Source organism: Danio rerio, chromosome 17 (genome assembly GCF_052040795.2).
Source record: "Danio rerio strain M-AB ecotype USA chromosome 17, GRCz13ab, whole genome shotgun sequence".
In the NCBI taxonomy this organism is placed as follows: domain Eukaryota; kingdom Metazoa; phylum Chordata; class Actinopteri; order Cypriniformes; family Danionidae; genus Danio; species Danio rerio.
Genome location: NC_141037.1, coordinates 36,583,252 through 36,602,968, shown reverse-complemented (window position 1 = coordinate 36,602,968; position 19,717 = coordinate 36,583,252). Strand labels below are relative to the sequence as shown.

Genomic DNA, 19,717 nt, shown 5'->3' with positions numbered 1-19,717 from the left:
ATGGCGCCTGCCTTGCTTGTTGCCGTGCATATATAGTTCTTCGCATTGTTTGAGTTGCTCTGCAAATAATGGCTCGTTTCCACTGACTGGTACAGTACGGTACAGTTCGGGTCGGTACGGGTCACCTTTATCAGGCTTGCGTTTTCACTACCAAGGGTACATTCTCGCTTGAGAAAATGTCAACAATACAGGTCGCTCACATATCATATGAGAAGCACTTCTCGGAAAAACAGATGTTTTACACACATAAATACTTCGTTGTAGAATTTTTATTACAACTTTTCTATGAACATGAGTTGATTATAACTGCAGATCAATGACGAAATGGCCTACTGTAACGTCTGTAATTATATTAAATAAATAAATAAATAAATAAATAAACATATATCAACACATACAGACCCTTACAGTCTCTGATATATTACCAACTACAGAAAAACACACACACATCATACATTTCATCCTTATGCGCGGCTTGCGCAAACAAGAAAGCGAAAAAGCTCGCGCTTCAAACTGGCTCATAAAAAAAACTACGAGGCACAGGGTTCTGGGGCCTCATGTATCAACGCTGCGTACGCACAAAAACTTTGCGTACGCCAGGTTTCACGCTCAGAATCGCTCACGTTTGGATTTACTAACAATGAACTGAACGTGGGAATGTGCGCAGGTTCACGGCAGCTTTCTGGCAGGCGTACGCACATTTTTTGTGCGTGTCTGTTTTATTTCCATTGGCGACTCCTAGAGGCAGTTGTGTTAAATTCTTCTCTACAAAGTGTCTGATCCTTGCAATGGCAGCTGTATGAGACGGGTTCATATAGTAGGTATGTAAGATTTCCATACCATACAGTTGACCAGCTAAACATTAAAGCACAATTTGCAGCGGTCGCCTGTTTCCCCAATGTAATCTGAGCTATCTACTGCCTGCACATTGCTATAAAGACACTATCTGAAGATAAATTTGCATGCGTGAATCAGAAACATTTCCATTCAATAAATGTGCAAATAAAATATGATGCACAAACTTATTAATGATTCCTACTTGTCTTTCTCGTGATAAATAGTGGGCAAAATCTGATATGTAGCGGAAAAAAAAGAAAAAAGAGTTCATCAGACGCTGGATTCGAACCGAGTTTGTGCTCGAACGTGTCAGCATATGATCATATGCTTCTTATGAGGTGCGCCACTGAGACTGCTAAGGGTACTGCAACATTTTACAGATATAAACCACACTATTTCTTTTTTAAATGCACTCAGTGCGATGTTCAGACCCAACTGTGTTAACCGTATCAGCTAAACTCTCCCACTCTATTTTTTTCTTTTGTTGTTAATTCCGGAGAACAAACTTGCAAATAACACCGCTTTTCTCCGGTCTACCTCCGAAAGCAGCACCTCCAATTCACATTCTGTTCAAAGTTTCTCTTTTTGTTTGATTTTGTCTTTGCTTTTTCGTTGGGTTTTTCCATTAGCATAGTCATTAGCATATTCATACGGGGGAGGAGGCAGGGAGGGGTTTTGCGCTCGTGCATGTTGCGCTCAGTTTCACGTTCATTCGGATGTACAAAAGAATATGCGTGAGATTCGGCGTACGCAGTGTTTCATACATCTGAATTTTTTTCTGCGTACGCACATTTACAGCTTTGTGCGTACGCAATGTTTTAGTAAGATTTCCACGCAAGTCTTCGTACATGAGGCCCCTGGTCTACTCCATGGCTTTGTGGCTGTTCATCAAGACGATGACAAGGTTTGTTTGAGCTCGGATTGACCATGGCTCATTATTATAAGCATATATAATTCCGCTGTAATCTCTCGCTGTGTATATTAAACATGGCAGGTTTTTTTTGTTTTCATTCTGGCTTGTTGCGTAAGCGAATGAGGTATCTCTGTAATAGCATTCAGCTACGTATCTATCTCCGCCTTTTGGTACCCTTTTTTCATGTTCGGTACCTTTTCGAAAGGGTGCTAAAAAAGTGGTATGGTATGGTACGGTTTGGTTCGGTACGCCTTTTGACAGTGGAAACGCCCATAAAAGCATAGCAAATCTAACTGTACCGTACCTCTCAGTGAAAAGGGGCCTGAACACTTCTGAAACGCTATCTGTTTTACCAATAGGTTTTTATATTCCTTTGTGTCATTTCTTTGCTGGTAATTTGTTTTTTCTGAACGCTACAAGTGGCTCAGACTTACTCCTTCAGAGGTAGGAACCAGCGGACGTGCAACCTTTACGGGACTCCACACTTGCTCCAATGGGTTTATGCGGCTCTCTGCCCACACTCGTCAGTGATACCAAGCCGACCAATCACAGAGCTTGTGCTACGCGTCGTTGCGACGTGTAGTTACAGTTTTGTAGAGGTGCGCATTAGCGTCGACGAGAGCTATGCGACCTAGGCTGCGTTGGACCATACACGTGCGCTTGTTGCAGAAGTATAAATCAGCATTTAGACATTTTTAGCTTCACCCTCTTTTCAAAAGAGGGCTGGAGGCACAATCTCATTTGAATTTAAAGTGACAGTCACCAAACAGCACAATTTGGATCGAAGCCTAATGCTGTGTTCATATCACATGCTGCAAGCAAGGATAAATCGCGCTATTTGTGTGTAAATAGACGTGTGAACATTTTGAGTTTATTCGCTTCATTCGCACGTTAAATCTGCTTCATTCGCACGTCACATTCACTGAGCAAGAGACCTGGATTTGCATCATGGGCGGGGCTTCTGTCTGCCCGGTGACTGTAGCTCCGTTGTTAAATGGCTAACATGGATGTTATTGACAGAATAGCTGTGCTTATATGCTTTATGAAGGCTGAAAAACAGTGAAGATTCGTTTGGAGCCATGTCTGAGTCCTCTAGATCCTTTCAGAGGTGCACCCAGCTCTTGAGTTTTTTAAACTCTTCCAGAAACTTAAGCTGGATGATGTAAGATTTCAGCTGCGCTTTCAAGTGAGCCGAGCCCAGTTTGATCAACTGTCGTCCAGTGTCGACAGGAGTATTTTTTTTCCCGGGACACCAACAACTGGCGCTATGTCATAAGCACGCCTTTACAAAACAACCTCCTGATTGGCTAACGCGGCACTAATGTCTGCTGAAGTTCAGATTTTCCAACTTGAGCGATTAAACCAAATCGCGTCAAAAGGCTCAACTCATTCATTAGCACGAATCGCATCATTTGCGCCGCCTCATTCATGCGTATTGCACCTCAGGATGTCCATTCGCGTTTTTGCATTGACTTAAGTAAATCACTCGAGCTTAATGCTTCCTCCGCAACTAGTGTGAAGGCAGCATAAAATGGGTGGATTCAAAGAGTGTTTAAACATTATTCAGAAGGTTTTTTGATCTGAAACTTAACATACACACTCATCTGACACTTATTTTACTTATTTTACATTTGTAAAAGATGTATCACTTGTAAGACTATGTCCCCTTTAAGGCAAAAGGAATAGATTTGTATTTCATGAAAATTTGCGACAGTGAAGCATATACACTCATTTGCATTGTACAGGAATTATGCTTGTGTCTACATTATGCAGGGGTATAACTGCAGCGTTTTAGTTTTTTATTTCTCTCTGGTTGGTAAAAGTAAGAAGCGTGTCCTCCAAACACTGCTCTGATTTCAAACTGTGTGAATTTTAGAGCAACTATAGGTCATGTTTAATTAGGGGTTAATGTCCCAGATTAATTGAGTGTAATTCTGTGGTTCTTTTTAATGGCTCTAAAGCGACCACAAACGCCGATCGATGTCAGGTCGCTCGTGAAAGAGCTCTTAGAGATATAACAATAGAGAAATGGCAAGGGCACAGCATCTCCATAAATCTGCCTAACCACAATTGCTTACATTTGTATGTGTACATGCACGCGTGTGTGTGTGTGTGTGAAATGTGAAATGTGAATGCATGCGACAGATTTAATCCTGCCAATAACAATGCTTGCTGTGATACAGAAAGTGTGGGGGATACAATAAAGCAGCCAGTGAGCTATTGTTTATGGTCCACTGTTGACCTGTTTATGCACACTGGGAAACAATGGCTGCTTCTGTACAGTAAAACCAGCTGTAACTTTAAGTAGATGCGTCAGGATTCTTGTTGAGGCAGGACACATTGTCATCAGCTAACAGATTTGGAGATCCAGAACGAAAGTGACAAGCACCTGAAGGGGGTCGAGGAGATGAGGTGCATCTCAAGGGAATGACAGAAATAGACCAGCAAAACAAACCAAAAAAAGCTGAGTGAAGTTTCAATAACATCCCCCAAGGTCTTATGCTAAACACAGTGCTGTTGTTGTTGCATTTTTAGAATAGGGATGGGCATTTTAGTCACTTTTTCCAGTTTCAGGAAGCATGATGGAAAGACTTTGTTGTCCATGATTGAATCCTTCAACAGGATCTTATCTTTTCTTTAGTGCATAATTAAAAAAATGTTGTGTCATATCTTGTTTATGTAATCTAAAGGAATTTTCTTAAATGGCTCCTATATTACCCCTTATACAAGATGTAATACAAGTCTTTGGTGTCTTCAGTATGTGTCTGTAAAGTATCGGTTTTAAAAACATTTTAAACTTGTAAAACCTATTCTTGAGGTGCAGCTGATCACAGATAGTTGGGACAGATCTTTAAATCCCAGTTTCTTTGCAAATTCAGCCTTAAGGATATGATTATATACATTACCATGGAGACATGTTAATATTATGCGGCTGTCAATCAATTCAGTGGGTAGAAAAAGAACACACTGCTATGTCACGTTGCGGTGGGACCAATTGGCAACCTCCCGCTCTCTCTCGTGAAGCAAATACGAAAGTAACTGAAACTGCAATTCATCAAAATTTCACTAGCTGGCTCCATAATAGAGCAGATTTCTATTAAGCCCACAGTTAAAATGATTTACTTTACAACGGAAAAAAGGTGTTTACAGCCTGGTACAAATAACGATTTTGGTTCATATAGCTATTATAACCCTTTATGACAACTGTGAGGGAGTGATTTTTTTTATAACTCATCTGTTTCCTTAATTTTAGGTTATATTAAGTTTGCATAATTAAGGGCGTGCCCACTTGAGTGACAGGTAGGTCTTGTTGATTACCATCACTTCACCTCAGTGATTCCGGCTGATTAGCCGCTGAACTCGCAACATACATTGTATTTTTGTGTTGTTTTATGTGGCTTTACACAGTCAGTTGCCTTTTGGAATTATTTCCTACATTTATCAGACATTATGGGATGCTGTGTGAACTTTATTGTGCTCACAAACCATTCAAGTTGCCTCCATTTCCCAGGTGAGTGAAATTATATACTTTTATATCATCACTATAAATGTATTTGTTTTATTTAAGATCATTTATCATTTATAATGTTCTTAAGCCCTGTAATGCACTTCAGAATCTGACAGATTGAGTAGCTGTAAGCTCTAGAACTGTCATCTGAAACATTGTGATACAGTGTTATGTCTGGATTTGATAAATAGGCTTGCAACAGACTATATTTGAAGTATTTGGAAGTAATTTGCGTTTCCCTACTGTAGAAAAACATCATAAGAACAATGTTTAGTGGCTCAATGTATTACAGCAGTGTTTTAAAAGTCTAAACACTGTATTGATATAGTGTACAACCAAGCACAAGTGGTCAGAAAACAAACGAGTCGCAGGTAATGAAGTATCAAGCGTTTCTCCCAAAGAAAAGCCCATCTAAGCAGAATGCTAGCCGGCGTAGCTCCACTCAAATTCTGCCTCTTTGCCCTTGATTGGTATCCCCTAGTCTGTGCGATGACGTGCGAACAAAATGGCGAATGTTTGCCACGCCTACTTGTAGCTTCTTTTGAGTTCTTCAGAAACCCATGGGTGTTGTGACGAATACTACGTCTGTATCTTTTACAGTCTATTGGTGGGACTCAAAATTGCAGGCATTTGGGTTTTATTTTATCACCAGGACAATTAAAATAAGACTTGTTGTGTTTATATCACTTCACCATGACATTGGACACACTAAACATACATACAGTTCTGTCAAAACAGCTTCCAACAGTTGGTTTTGCATTATAGGTGTCTTTTTAAGCTTGTAGTTTTTTTTTTTTTTTTGCAGAAGTGAAATCCATCGGGGAAACATTTTTGGCTTTGCTAACGGTTAGTCTACTAATTAGATGGTAAGCAAAAACAGAGAATTCGATGCATGTTAAATTTTTCCACTTTGTAAAACAAACAAAAAACAAAACAGCACGTTGTTATAACTTTTGACACTTGGCTACTGGTTTAAGCTGGCTGTTGCTGTTCATGAGCTGGTAAGCTGGTCCTATGCTGGTCCTTAGCTGAGGACTAGTGTCAAACCACAAACACAAACATTTGGTTCTTTAGCTGTTTTCTGTTGTTGTGCTATTTAGCATGGCTAAGTAGTTTTTTGGCTTGTAATCATATAGGAACCAATTTAAGCGCTATAAAGCATCAGTAATTGCTCTCTATTGAGTAATAGTGCTTCTTTAGGGTAGTTAAGGTGCTACATACAGTATCACTGTCTTTAAATATAGCTGCTACTGTATGTACTGTAGCAAGCGGTTCCCCTATGAATCAGCATGCTTTAAAAAACAGGCTTGCTAACTGAAAGTAATTGACAATTGTAAGGAAAATATTTAAGTTGACTAATTGTTAGCTTCTGTGATAAGTGTTATGCTAGTTAACCTTTTGTGGTAAGGGGGTTTTTGAGCCCTGGGGAACTTTTGACATGCCTTGTGTTTTTTTCAGTTTCATGTAAATAGATATTAATGGCTAAAGTTTGCTAACTCTTTCTTTAGCACAAAACTGTGCTACAATAGCATGCAGCATGTATTCAGAAGTTTGTATTTTGAAGCAAAACGGCCACATGTATGATTTATAACTGAAATAAAGTCAGAATCTTAACAGGAATATATTTTCACAACTTTTGTTTATACTAAATTTGAAAGGGGTTTTTGCAGCAGAATTGTTAATGGTTGTTTTAAAAAAAGTACTGGATGTTTAATTGGACCATTTTTAGCTACTCAAGGCTAGGAAAATCTAAACTGTCAGATTGCAAACTGATTATTTTGAGTCATCTATAATTTAAAAGGCTGAGCTGTTAGCTTTAATTTGAGTTTTTAGCTTTGGTGTTATATTATTTGAAAGGCTAAACTTTTTGCTTGCTAATTGCTGACTGAAAACACAGAGGGGATTCATTAAAGTATGTTTAATTTGACTGTTTGTTGCTTCATGGATATGTAATTTAAAGGGCTATGCGGTCAGATTGTTTAACTAAATGTTAGCTGAAAACAAAAAGGGTATTAAATGTTTAACTTTTAGCTTCTTCAAATGTAATTTAGCCTTGCTAATTAAGGCTACCTCAAAGGTTACTCAAACCGTCTGTAAAATGTTTAATAAAAGTTAAGTCATTTAAATGAATTTACTGCACCTATTTTCATAGCTAAGATAAACGTCAGACTCTGATGAATGCTTTCTTCTAGAAAATACACTCTTGGGAGAATCAGACCGCAAGGTTTCACCAACAAAACAAGAAATCTATCAGTGTTGTAACAATAGTTTTGAAAAAAGATTTGAGGCCAATCTTATTTTGGATGGAGAGTGAGACAGGATGGGCTGCGCTTACGGTAATGGACGTGCTTCATCCCTGTCAAGTAAAATATAATGAGTCAACTAAACTAGACTAAAATGAATGGCGAGCGAGACATAAATAAAACAGCGCAAAGTTGGAAAGGCGGAGCTATTTTAAGCTGCTGACGGATTGTTTCTTTGTTAAGCTGGAGCTCATTTGCATGGCAGCAGGCACATGAAGATGACCTCACTCTCACTTTATCACGTACACATACAGAGAGAGGAAGAGACACACACACACAAATTCTCTATTCAAGTAGCCTTAAAGCATACTACTCCTAAACTATTATTCTTTTGTGATACATATTTTGCACACTCTGCATATTTCGTCTATGCATGCAAGACCCCTATGACCTTCTAGATTCAGCAGAATGTGCAATAGTACATCCCACAATGGAGTCTAAAATCTTCTTGGCACATTATTCACAAAAAATGGCATACATGTTTTTTTTTGTGAAAGAGTTGATTAAAAATGCTTTATAAGTTTTTTTCCAATTGCTTACACATGTTTTCAAAACAGTAGCCTCTTTCACACATACAGACCTTTCCGGAAAATTACCGTCAATGTGTGAACAGGACCTTTTTGAAAATACCGGTAAATTTGTTCTGGCTATTTTCCGTAAAGACAAGTTATAACATTACAGGTAATTTGCCGGAATGCTGCGCTGTGTGAATGCAGAAGGAAGATTGCCGGAAAGAGTGCGTGCACGTACAGAACGTGCTGATGTGAGTCGCCTGCTTTAGCCAATCAGAACAGTCAGAAGCATTCACGTCTGCGCAGTTTATGAGAATAAAAGCCTTTGAATATTTTACCAGACATATTTAGCTGCTAGATGTTAGTCAGATAACGATTATATGTTAATCTTACTGCCAACTGTGTAAATCATTATCGATAAGATGCTTAAGATAAGTCGTTGCTTATTTACCTTCAAACAGCCCGTGAGCGCCAGCACACATATCATGTACATCTAAACATGCGAAAGTGTTTCTCTATATGTTTTCATCGATCGTCTATACACAATTGCAAAAACTGCACACACAAAATCCAAAATGCCTCACATCTTCAAAATCTAACACTGCTTTCGAAATGCCATAAATGCATGTCAGAATGAAGCATTTCATCAAACAGCAAACACTTCTTTCATAATATAACACTTTTGGATATAACTTGTAAACACTGTTGTTCTAAATCTAAAACTCATTGCTTTTATATATCATATAAAAACATAAACTAGACATAAAACATAAATTAGTGTTTGCACATGTGAGGTGTGCGTGCATGCGTGCGTGCATGCGTGCGTGTGTGTGTGTGTGATCTGGTAGATCATTGTAGTGTAGCATTTTGACTGATTGTGTTTGGAAAAGGACATCAGGTAGGTTCCTGTTAGAGTTTAGTTTTTTAGGTTTTAGGAGAAATGTGTGTTGAGTTTTAAAAAAATACAGATTTTTGCTGTTGAAAACAAAGTTCAAGGCTGAAAAATAGCTTCTGGTTTTGGAGATTTGCTTTGTAGTTTTGCATCTTGAGGGAAATGTTTTCAGAATTTGCGTGACGAAAAGATTTTGTGTGTAAGCACTGTAAATGTGATATAGGAATATTAGTTTACTATATAATGATTGCAATGTTCTAAATATAACATGCATTATAATGTTAGATCATGCGTCAACAGTCGCAAAGTATATTTAAAAAAATGTTTTTTAAGCTTTTACAGATTTTTATTAATTATTATTCACTGAATTTATCAATTTATGTGGCCTTTTTTTCGAGATTGTGAATACAGTACATACCCTTTTAAAAAGATAAAATATGCATGTGAGTAATTCCATGCAAAAGTCAATCTTACCATGAAAAAAAAAGTTTTCACCACAATAGCGAAACAGTTTATAATTTTTTTTTCCTATAAGCAAGTATTTTACAGTACATTTACTTACTCAAATTTCTCTGTCAGTGTTTTCAAACTATTATATTTGATTTGTCAAAGTCCTATATATGGCAATTTCACATCTGTCACATTCACAACGAAGAGATGTCACCAAGCTTATAACCAAGCTTTTTTCTCATAAACTCTTTTTGTTCTGTAATGAGCCAACTCTTTTTTTTTTTGGGTTGTGCAGTTTAAAGGTGCTGTATGTAAGTTTTTGACTCTTCTAAAGCATAAAAATACCATAATATGTTTGCAGATATTTAAGAAACATGTTAAGTGAACATGCTTATTTATCTGAAAAACAATTCTAAAGTCAGATATTCTGCTTTGAAAATGTGTTTTCCATGCCGGATGGCTGTCTTTGTTTTGGTTCTTTTAACCCACCCAATAACAGTTTAGCCGATTATTATTTCAGCCGCGGTGGAAAACTTATTATATTTGTTCTATTAGGCGAATTCCTGAATCCTCAATTTGCTGTTTATGTATTTATTTGTTTTACAGTAAGCCTCCTTGGGGAATGGCATACATTTTGCCGATCAGTATATACATTTCTTTCTTTTTTTGCTCATTAAATGTGTTCCCAAAAGACTGTGTATTATGATAGCGATGTTGAAAGATTTTCCTGGTTTTGGATGGGACATACTGTAGGAAGGTGAACAGGACCGTGTGTGGCATCATGTTGTAAGCCAAAATTAGAATGAACTAATTATATTAATACTGTTAATACTATTAAAACTGCGCTAGGTGTAAGATTTAAAGTCCTTTTTCGAGTGCAGCAGGGCCTCCTGATGATTTGGGGGGTCTTTAGCACTTAGATTCTGGGTATATGAGCACTAGGGCTGTGCAATTCATAGAAAATATATAATTTTTTGGGACAGTTATTGCGATTGTCATTTAATTTTATAATCAAGATTCAGCTCAATAATCTGTATCATAGCTTCATACTGTAGTGGGTGTTAGTTAAAAAAAGAAACTGAAAAGATATTAACTTACTACAACATTTACTATTGAGTCATTGGCAATACTATCAGTTGACTTTTTTTTTGCAAGACACTCCTCATATAGCTGCCTGTGGTGCTTTTTTAGGTGTTGGTTGTTGCATTTCCTTGTGATTTAACAACAATTCTCTTAAAAAAGAACTGTTGTTGTTTGGTGTCTGTGACTTTGAAACCAAGATATTCCCATATTACCAAAGTGCTGTTTTTCTTTAATATATTTGTCTGTTACTGCTTCTGAAGCGGCAGACGCCATCATCCCACTCGTCCGCACATTCCTGTTTTTTTTTTATTTTTTATTATTGTGGGTGTTACACATAATTTGGTTGCGCAATTCAGATTGGGCAGAAATAATGTGTCCTCACTCAATTGGCTTGTAAGACTGTAACACACAGATGGCAGTCAAGCATCTGCTCTGGGTGGGAGAAATGAAATAAAACATATATATTTCATATCCCAGCTTTCATAAGCGATTGCGATTTAATTTTGATTAATTACACAGCCCTTATGAGCACAATTATCTTATCACTTCGAATTTGTTTTACATCAGGTTGTGATTTATTTATTTTTTTTATCCATTATGCCGCCCTCCTAAAGTTTCATCTCTTAAAATCGTAAATATCGATCTTACCTGAAAATGAATATGGGATTGTTTGTGATTTATTACTCGTTTATTGAGTTGAGTCTGTAGTGTCAGTACTACTCATTTGCAGTGTGATTTCAGTATAGATTCATATTTATTTGGATATTTCACCTTCAGCAGTGCATGCATCACATAATTAAAAGGTTCAAGGAATCTGGAATTTCAGAGTGTAAAGAAAAAGGGCACAAGCCTAAGCTGAACAACCGTGATCTGTGATCCCTCAGGCAGCACTGCATCAAGAATCGTCATTCATCTATAAGCGATATCACCACATGAGCTCAGGACTGCTTTGGCAAATTATGTCAAGTACCACAACACATAGTTACTGTACATCTGTGTAATATGCACTGTGCCAAATGGAAGCCTTATGTTAACAGTGTCCTGAAGCGCAGTCGACTTCTCTAGGCTCGGAGGCATATGGGATGGACCATCATACAGTGGAAACGGATAATTGTTTGGTTTAGCATGTTAGGTTAAGTTTTGCTTCTTTTTTGGTGTTTTGTTTTGCTTGTGTTTTTTGTGTGTAGCTTTTTCTTGTGTGTTTTGTTCAACATGTTATTTATTGTTTTGTTAAGTGTGTTAGATTAATTTAGCATGTTTTGGACGTTTTGTTTTACTTGCATTTTTTGTGTGTAGTTTGTCTTGTGTTTTGTTTGTGCAACAGGTTGATTATTGTTTTGTTTAGCTTGTTAGATTACATTTAGCATGTTTTTGTCAAGTACCACAACACATAGTTACTGTACATCTGTGTACTATGTACTGTGCCAAATGGAAGCCTTATATTAACAGTGTCCTGAAGCGCAATCGACTTCTAGGCTCGGAGGCATATGGGATGGACCATCAAACAGTGGTAACGGGTAATTGTTTGGTTTAGCATGTTAGATTAAGTTTTGCTTCTGTTTCGGTGTTTGATTTGCTTACTTTTTTTGTGCGTAGCTTTTTCTTGTGTGTTTTGTTCAACCTGTTGTTTATTGTTTTGTTTAGCTTGTTAGATTAAGTTTTGCTGTTTTGGTGTTTGGTTTTGTTTTGCTTACTTTTTTGTGTGTAGCTTTTTCTTGTGCTTTATTCAACATGCTATTTATTGTTTTGTTTAGCGTGTTTTTGTCAAGTACCACAACACATAGTTACTGTACATCTGTGTACTATGTACTGTGCCAAAAGGAAGCCCTATGTTAACAGTGTCCAGAGGCACCGTCGACTTCTCTGGGCTATAAGGCATATGGGATGGTCCATCATACAGTGGAAACTTGTACTGTTGGCAGATAAATCATTATTTTAGTCAACTGACTTTCATTTATATACTGAAATCAAGCTGCAACTGAATGCAACTGACACTACAGACACAGCTAAACTCAATAAACCTCTAATAAATCACAAACAATCATGTATTTATTTTCGGATACAATCAATTTACAGATTTTAAAACATGAAACTTCAGGAGTGCAGCATAATGGATCCAAAAATTCAAAACCTGCCCTCAGGAAACGGCTAAAATTCTTCAGCCTAACCTCAAGTTGTGAATCAAAGGAGCATTACAAGCTGTACGATATGATGTGATTTCAACTTCTCATCCACTAACATGACTTCATCCTTTTTGCAAATGCATTTACCTTGTGTTAATGTCAACATAGTTTCAATTCAGTGTTAATGCCATAATCCAGATGTAATGGGAGACTTACATCTGAGGATTACATAGAGATTAGTTTTGATTTTCCTATACTTTTATTTCCAGAGCTAGGCTGAACCAAATAACCTTTCTAATTTATTTGGTCCCTATTGATCACTTTTTTCACTTTCTGTGTCTCTCATTAGGTGAACTTCGTAGTGTGCCAGCTCTTCGCCCTGGTCACGGCCTTTTGGTTCAGACTTTACTTGCATCCCAGTAAGACAAGTCCCTTCATCCGGCATGTGGTCGCCACCCTGCTGGGCTTCTATTTGGCCCTCTTCTGTTTCGGCTGGTGAGTGTTTGTATGCTTCATATATCTCTGGTCTTTCACATTGATCCATAGCAGGGTCATTGATAGCTGGTTAGTGAGCCATTCAATTTATTATGAGGCTGTGGAGAGTTGGCTGAAGACCAGAGTCTCTCCAGCTGCAGAGCGCTTCTTTGGTGGAGCCATTTGTAGGCCTCTTTATTGATCTGTACATGTTTACAGCAACACACAATGTAAGTGTAGGAACTCTGTTTTTTTTTTAAGAGGCCATTGTTTTGTTTTATATTGCGTGGTTATTTGTGTTTTTTTTGTATGTGTGTGATGTTGTTTACCATGCTATTTTTGGTTGGTGGGTTTTGTTTTTGGGTGTTGGATAATGTTTTACTAGTGTTTGTTGTGTGTATTGGATAATGTGTCCTCAGTTTAGTTTATAGTATCAATCTGGCACAGAAAACATCAGTATATCAATATACAGTAGGCTTTGCTGAAAGATTATCCTAAGGAATAATAATGGTATTAAATAATATTCTGAGGAATAATAATGGTATTAGAGATTTGAAAGGAAATTGATATTAAGAAGCAATCATAACGCAAACATCAGATCCTATCAATGTTTTAAAGTGTAGACTGCCCATAAGTAGTGTATACTGTAGTTGAGGGCAACGAATCAAGTTTTAATTGAGATTGTGTCGTCTATCAAATTGCTCTTTCCTTACAGAAGCTTTAAACAAATGCGCATGCTGCGGCTGCAGTGATGAGAAACAACGACAAGGTGCATTTACAGTGCATCCGGAAAGTATTTATGGCGCTTCACTTTTTCCACATTTTTTATGTTACAGCCTTATTCCAAAATGCATTAAATTAATTTATTTTCTAAAAATTCTACACACAATACCCCATAATGACAATGTAAAAAAAAAATAGAAATTGTTATTAATTGTATGCAGATTGTATTAAAAATAAAAAACCTGAAAAATAAAAAGTATTCACAGCGTTTGCTCAATACTTACAATACTGTTGATGCACCTTTGGCAGCAATTACAGCCTCAAGTCTTTTTGAATATGATGCCACAAGCTTGGCACATTTGTCTTTGGGAATCTTTGCCTATTCCTCTTTGCAGTACCTCTCAAGCTCTATCAAGTTGGCTGAGAAGTGACACTGTACAGCCATTTTAACATCTCTCCAGAGATGTTCAATAGGATTTAGATCCGGCCTCTGGCTGGGGCACTCAAGGACATTTATTGAGTTGTTGTGAAGGCACTCCACTGATATTTCCAGATATACAGAGGTCAAGAGCACTCTGAAGCAGGATTTCATTGAGGATGTCTCTGTACATTGCTGCATTCATCTTTCCCTCTATCCTGACTAGTCTTCCAGTTCCTGCTGCTTAAAAACATCCCTACAGCATGATGCTACCACCACCATGCTTCACTGTAGGGATGGTATTAGCCTGGTGACTAGCGGTGCCTGGTTTTCTCCAAACGTAACGCGGGCATTCACTCCAAAGAGTTCAAGTTTAGTCTCATCAGACCACAGAATTTTGTTTCTTATGGTCTGAGAGTCCTTCAGATGCCTTTTGGCAAATTCCAGGCTTCTGTCTGGCAATTCTACCATACAGGCCTGATTGGTGGATTACTGCACAGATGGTTGTCCTTCTGTAAGGTTCTCATCTCTCCACAGAAGAACGCTGGAGCTCAGCGAGAGTGACCATCGGGTTATAGATCACCTCCTTGACTAAGGCCCTTCTTCCACGATCACTCAGCTTATATGGCCGGTGAGCTCTAGGAAGAGCCCTGTTAGTGTCAAACTTTTTCTACTTACATATGATGGAGGCCACTGTGCTCATTGGAACTTTCAGAGCAGCAGAATTTTTTCTGTAACCTTCCCCAGCCTTGTACCTCGAGACAATCCTGTCTTGGAGGTCTACAGACAATTTATTTTTCTGCATGCTTGGTTTGTGCTTTGACATGCATTGTCAACCCTGGGACCTTATATAGACAGGTGTATGCCTTTTCAAATCATGTCCAATCAACTGAATTTACCACAGGTGAACTCCAATTAAACTGTTGAAACATCTCAAGAATAATTATTGGAAACAGAATGTGCCTGAGGCCAATTTAGAGCTTCACATCAAAGGCTGTCAATACTTATGTACATGTGATTTTACAGCTTTTTTATTTGTAATAATTTTGCAACAATTTAAAAAAATCTTTTTTCACATTGTCATTATGGAGTATATGGGCCACATGGTTGCGCTATAGGTAGTGCTGTCGCCTCACAGCAAGAAGGTTGCTGGTTCGTGCCTCGGCTGGGTCAGTTGGCCTTTCTGTGTGGAATGTGAAACCTGCGGTCTGTATGGGTCCTAACGCCCTAGTATAGTGAAGGGGACTCTACTGCTCAGTGAGTGCCGTCTTTCGGGTGAGACGTTAAACCGAGGTCCTGATTCTCTGTGGTCGTTAAAAATCTGAATATATCCTTCGAAAAAGAGTGGGGGTTTAACCCCGGCACCCTGGCCAAATTTACTCACTGGCCTCTTTCCATTATGGCCTCCTAACCATCCCCATATCATAATTGGCTTCATCACTTCTGTTGCGCCATCCAGGTTTATTCCCCCCAATGTATAAAGCGCTTTGTGTGTCTAGAAAAGCCCTATATAAATGTTGAAATTATTATTATTATTATTATTATTATTATTATTATTATTATTATTATTATTATTATTATTATTCATAGAGTATCACAAAAATACATTTAAAAAAATTAAAAGTAGTGTCCAAAATTCTGAGACCACATTGCTTGGTGAAAGATTTTTCTTTTCCTCATGGGTGAAAATATATGCAGAATTCCTATTATAAAAAATTTGATTCTAACATAAAGAGAGGTTGCATTTGAAAAGTACTTACACTTAATAAAGACAGGACAAATTCATGTAATCATCATATCACAAGTAGTTTTTCTTTCAGAGGTGTGTGATTTAAATTGCACACACTTTTTAAAATTGTTAAAGTAGGAGTCATGCTTAAGCTGACTATTACTGTAAAAAAACATAAGCACAGTGTATCACATTGCATCTCTCTTAGCAGACGTCAGTCTACCCAAAACACACAGGAAGTTATTATGCAAGACCTCTAAAACAGTGAGGTTACCCAAGATAAGAGCAGAAGTAGATGTCTTTTAGATTTAAAAGAAATAAATTATCATGTTGTCTAACAAAAAATAAATTAATAAAAATATGACGACTGTCTGAATATTGTAAATCAGGCAGATGTCTTTGGTTGTGTAGTAGTGTGTGTGTGTGTGTGTTGGTGTGTGAAATCAGCTGTTATCATGTGGCAGTGTGATTTTTCTTTACTCTTTGTCCAGCAGAGACTCATTTGGCTCATTTACTCCAATAAACACTCTTTCTAGTGTTATTGTTTGCGATTCATCAGTGTAAGTATTCTTAATCTTTCATCAAAATGCTTTTTCTTTCTCCACCCATCAAACAACCTTCCTTTTTAGCATCACATATAGTATGCAGTGTAGTCTACAGGTTAAGATAGGACACTGTTAAAGGGAACGTTTACCAAGAATAAGAAACGAATCATTCTTTACTTACCCTGGTGTTGTGATTTTTTTTTATTATTTTTTTTAAAATTTTAAATAAGCAAGAATTAACAAAAAAAAAAGCTAAAGTGTTGATACAAAGGTCCTATATCCTGCATGCTTTATATTACATGTGTTCTTGGGATATATATTTGAGTTTCATAAAAACACAATGTGTTATTTGACAAAAAGTCCTGACCTTGACCACTGGCCTTTGTTTATTCATGACTATTAACGTGGCAGTTCATTCTGACTCACCCCAAAAAGCACAAAAATCATGTGACGCAAATCACAAACTTCTCTAAAGTAAATAAATATTCCTGTTGCATTTATCACAACAAGTTAGAAAGCTTTAATTTACAGGGATAGTTTGGCCAAAAATTAAAATAAACTGACTATTTACTCCTTCCTCAAGTGATTATAAACCTTTATGAGTTTCTTTGTTCTGTTGAACACAAATTTTGAAGAAATCTAAAACCTGTAACCCGGTGACGCGTTGACGCAGTAGGTAGTGCTGTCGCCTCACAGCAAGAAGGTCGCTATATGCTCCGGTTTTCCCCACAATCCAAAGACATGTGGTTCAGGTGAATTGGGTAAGCTAAAATTCTCCGTAGTGTATGAGTGTGAATGAGAGTGTTGAGTGTTTCCCAGTGATGGGTTGCAGCTGGAAGGGCATACGGATAAGTTGGCGGTTCATTCTGTTGTGGCGACCCCAAATTAATAAAGGGACTAAGCTGAAAAGACAATGAATGAATGAATGAGTAAAACCTATAACCATTGACTTCCACAGTAGGTCAATGTATACAGGTTTCCAATATTTTTCAAAATATTTGTCATCTGACAGAAAAGTACCTGGAGGAATGTATTTCACGTTGTGAAGTTATAAACTAATTTCAAGAGGATCACGTGCTTATGATTAACCACAGATAGTCCTGCATTAGCTGATACATGATCCTCAAATCAGATGATTCCTAAGTCAATATAAATAACACTATAAACAAGTGTTCATTATACAACCATCTTCGTCTGGTAAAAACACCCCTTGCTCTCATTCTCCTCCCCCTTTACCTAGATTGGGTGGCACAGCAGCCCAGTGGTTAGCACTGTTGCCCAGCAGAACACCACCGGCTCTGGTCCTTGCCGGGCCTGTTGGTGTTTCTGTGCAGAGTTTGTATGAGTACAGGTGTGTCCTTTCTGTGTCCGCATGGGTTTCCCCCGGGTTCCCCGGTTTTCTCCCACCATCTGAAGACATGCGTCATATGAAAACTGACTAAACTGACTAAAACTGACAAAGCCAATTGGGCACCATAGTCTAGCTCAGAGCGTCAGTATTTTTCCTTCTTAAAGCAGTTCACCTTTAGCCACATCAACAGGGGAGTTTTTGAGACCTACCTGAGCTCAATCTCCCCTCTCGTCCTGTGAACAAGAGGAAAGTCTGGGCTGGAGGATCACCTGAGCTCAAAGCTCTCTCCCAGGACAGCATGCCAAATAAGCTTATTATAAATCATCAGCTGAATTCTTGAAACGCAACAAAAAGTACGCTGAGGCATTTCCATTGAGCCTGGGCTGGTATCATTATAAACTTCTAAAATGTAGTTTCATGGATTTTAAGCTTTTTATTTAATGGTACAATAAATTTTGATTATTTTTTCATCAAATCATAGTTTATAGCAGCAGAACACTTGGCAGATATGACATGTCATATAAGACCATTCTTTGATGTTTAGGCGTCTTTCCCCCTCTCTTTTTTTAAACGTATTGCTGGTCACAATAGAGTAGCTTGATTGACGTCAGATATTGCTGTTAGTTTCCTTAAGATTTTCCTGATGTGTCGTTTTATGATAGGGGTTTCAGTTGTGGAGTAGAATAAAGTCTGTTGCAAACAAAACTTACTGATACTTGAACATTTTGTTCTGTAACAAAAACAGTGCAGACTCACCCAAACATTGTTGTCTGGTTATTAATTGGAAACTTGACTTATATGTATTTCATAAAACATATTTCACATTTTTCATACGAGTGTGTCTAATATGTTCATAAGCTAAATTCTAAAGTTATGTTTACCACAGACAGAAGTCTTCTCATAAATAAGTCTATTAAAAAATTATGAAGGGATAGTTCACACAGATAAAATATTATTCCATGTACTCACACTTAAGTTGTTTTAAACTTTTACGAATTCTTTTCGTCAGTAGAACAAAAAACAAAATATTTTGATGATTGCTGAAAAATCCATAGATTGAAAAAACATCCCAATGACTGTTTTTTTCCCAACATTCTTCAGTATACACTCATCGGCCACTTTATTAGGTACACATGTCCAACTGCTCTTTAACACAATTTTCTAATCAGTCAATCACATGGCAGCAACTCAATGCATTTAGGCACGTAGACATGGTCAAGATGATCTGCTGCAGTTCAAACCGAGCAGCAGAATAGGGAAAAAAGGTGATTTAAGTGACTTTAAACATGGCATGGTTGTTGGTGCCAGACGGACTGGTCTGAGTATTTTAGAAACTGTTGATCTACTGAGATTTTCACACACAACTATCTCTAGGGTTTACAGAGAATGGCCTGAAAAAGAGAAAATATCCAGTGGGCGGCAGTTCTGTGGGCGAAAATGCCTTGATGATGCCAGAGGTCATGGAGAATGGCCAGACTGGTTCCAGCTGATAGAAAGGCAACAGAAACTCAAATAACCACTCGTTACAACCGAAGTATACAGAAGAGCATCTCTGAATGTTCAACACGTTCAAACTTGAGGCAGATGGGCTACAGCAGAAGGCCACACCGGGTGCCACTCCCGTCAGCTAAGAACAGAAAACTGAGTCTACAATTCACACAGGCTCATAAAATGGGACAATAGAAGATTGAAAAAAAGTTGCCTGGTCTGATGAGTCTCGATTTCTGCTGCGACATTCATTTCTTCTGCTGTATGTTGTTGATTACAGCTTCTTGTGTAAGCTCTACTCTTTTTGTGACAAAATGATGTTTGTCTGCAACTTTTATTTTATATAAGCTCACACAAACAAGAGTTAT

General features: G+C 37.7%; 1 protein-coding gene and 2 long non-coding RNA genes across 6 annotated transcripts in view; 2 read left to right on the top strand and 1 right to left on the bottom strand.

Moving 5' to 3' along the window:
* The window catches only part of mboat2a (membrane bound O-acyltransferase domain containing 2a), a 110,674-nt gene that overhangs the window by 38,836 nt on the left and 52,121 nt on the right, over positions 1–19,717 (top strand). For all 3 annotated transcript variants that reach the window (XM_087290794.1, XM_087290796.1, XM_087290795.1), the window contains exon 2: positions 12,971–13,116. In XM_087290794.1, the coding sequence (XP_087146920.1) occupies positions 12,971–13,116 (146 nt within the window). The remainder of the gene's footprint in view (positions 1–12,970; positions 13,117–19,717) is intronic.
* LOC147840016 (uncharacterized) lies at positions 3,025–11,886 on the top strand. Of its 2 annotated transcripts, none has more exons than XR_015513627.1 (3): positions 3,025–3,864; positions 8,868–8,950; positions 9,064–11,886. It is a non-coding gene; the product is annotated as an uncharacterized LOC147840016 (long non-coding RNA). The 2 variants fall into 2 exon arrangements; XR_015513626.1 differs by lacking the exon at positions 3,025–3,864 and adding an exon at positions 5,492–7,854 and having other exon boundaries at positions 8,852–8,950.
* Positions 12,247–15,286, bottom strand: LOC147840015 (uncharacterized). The gene is made up of 2 exons (XR_015513628.1): positions 13,916–15,286; positions 12,247–13,838 (listed from the first exon to the last, which is right to left on the bottom strand). It is a non-coding gene; the product is annotated as an uncharacterized LOC147840015 (long non-coding RNA).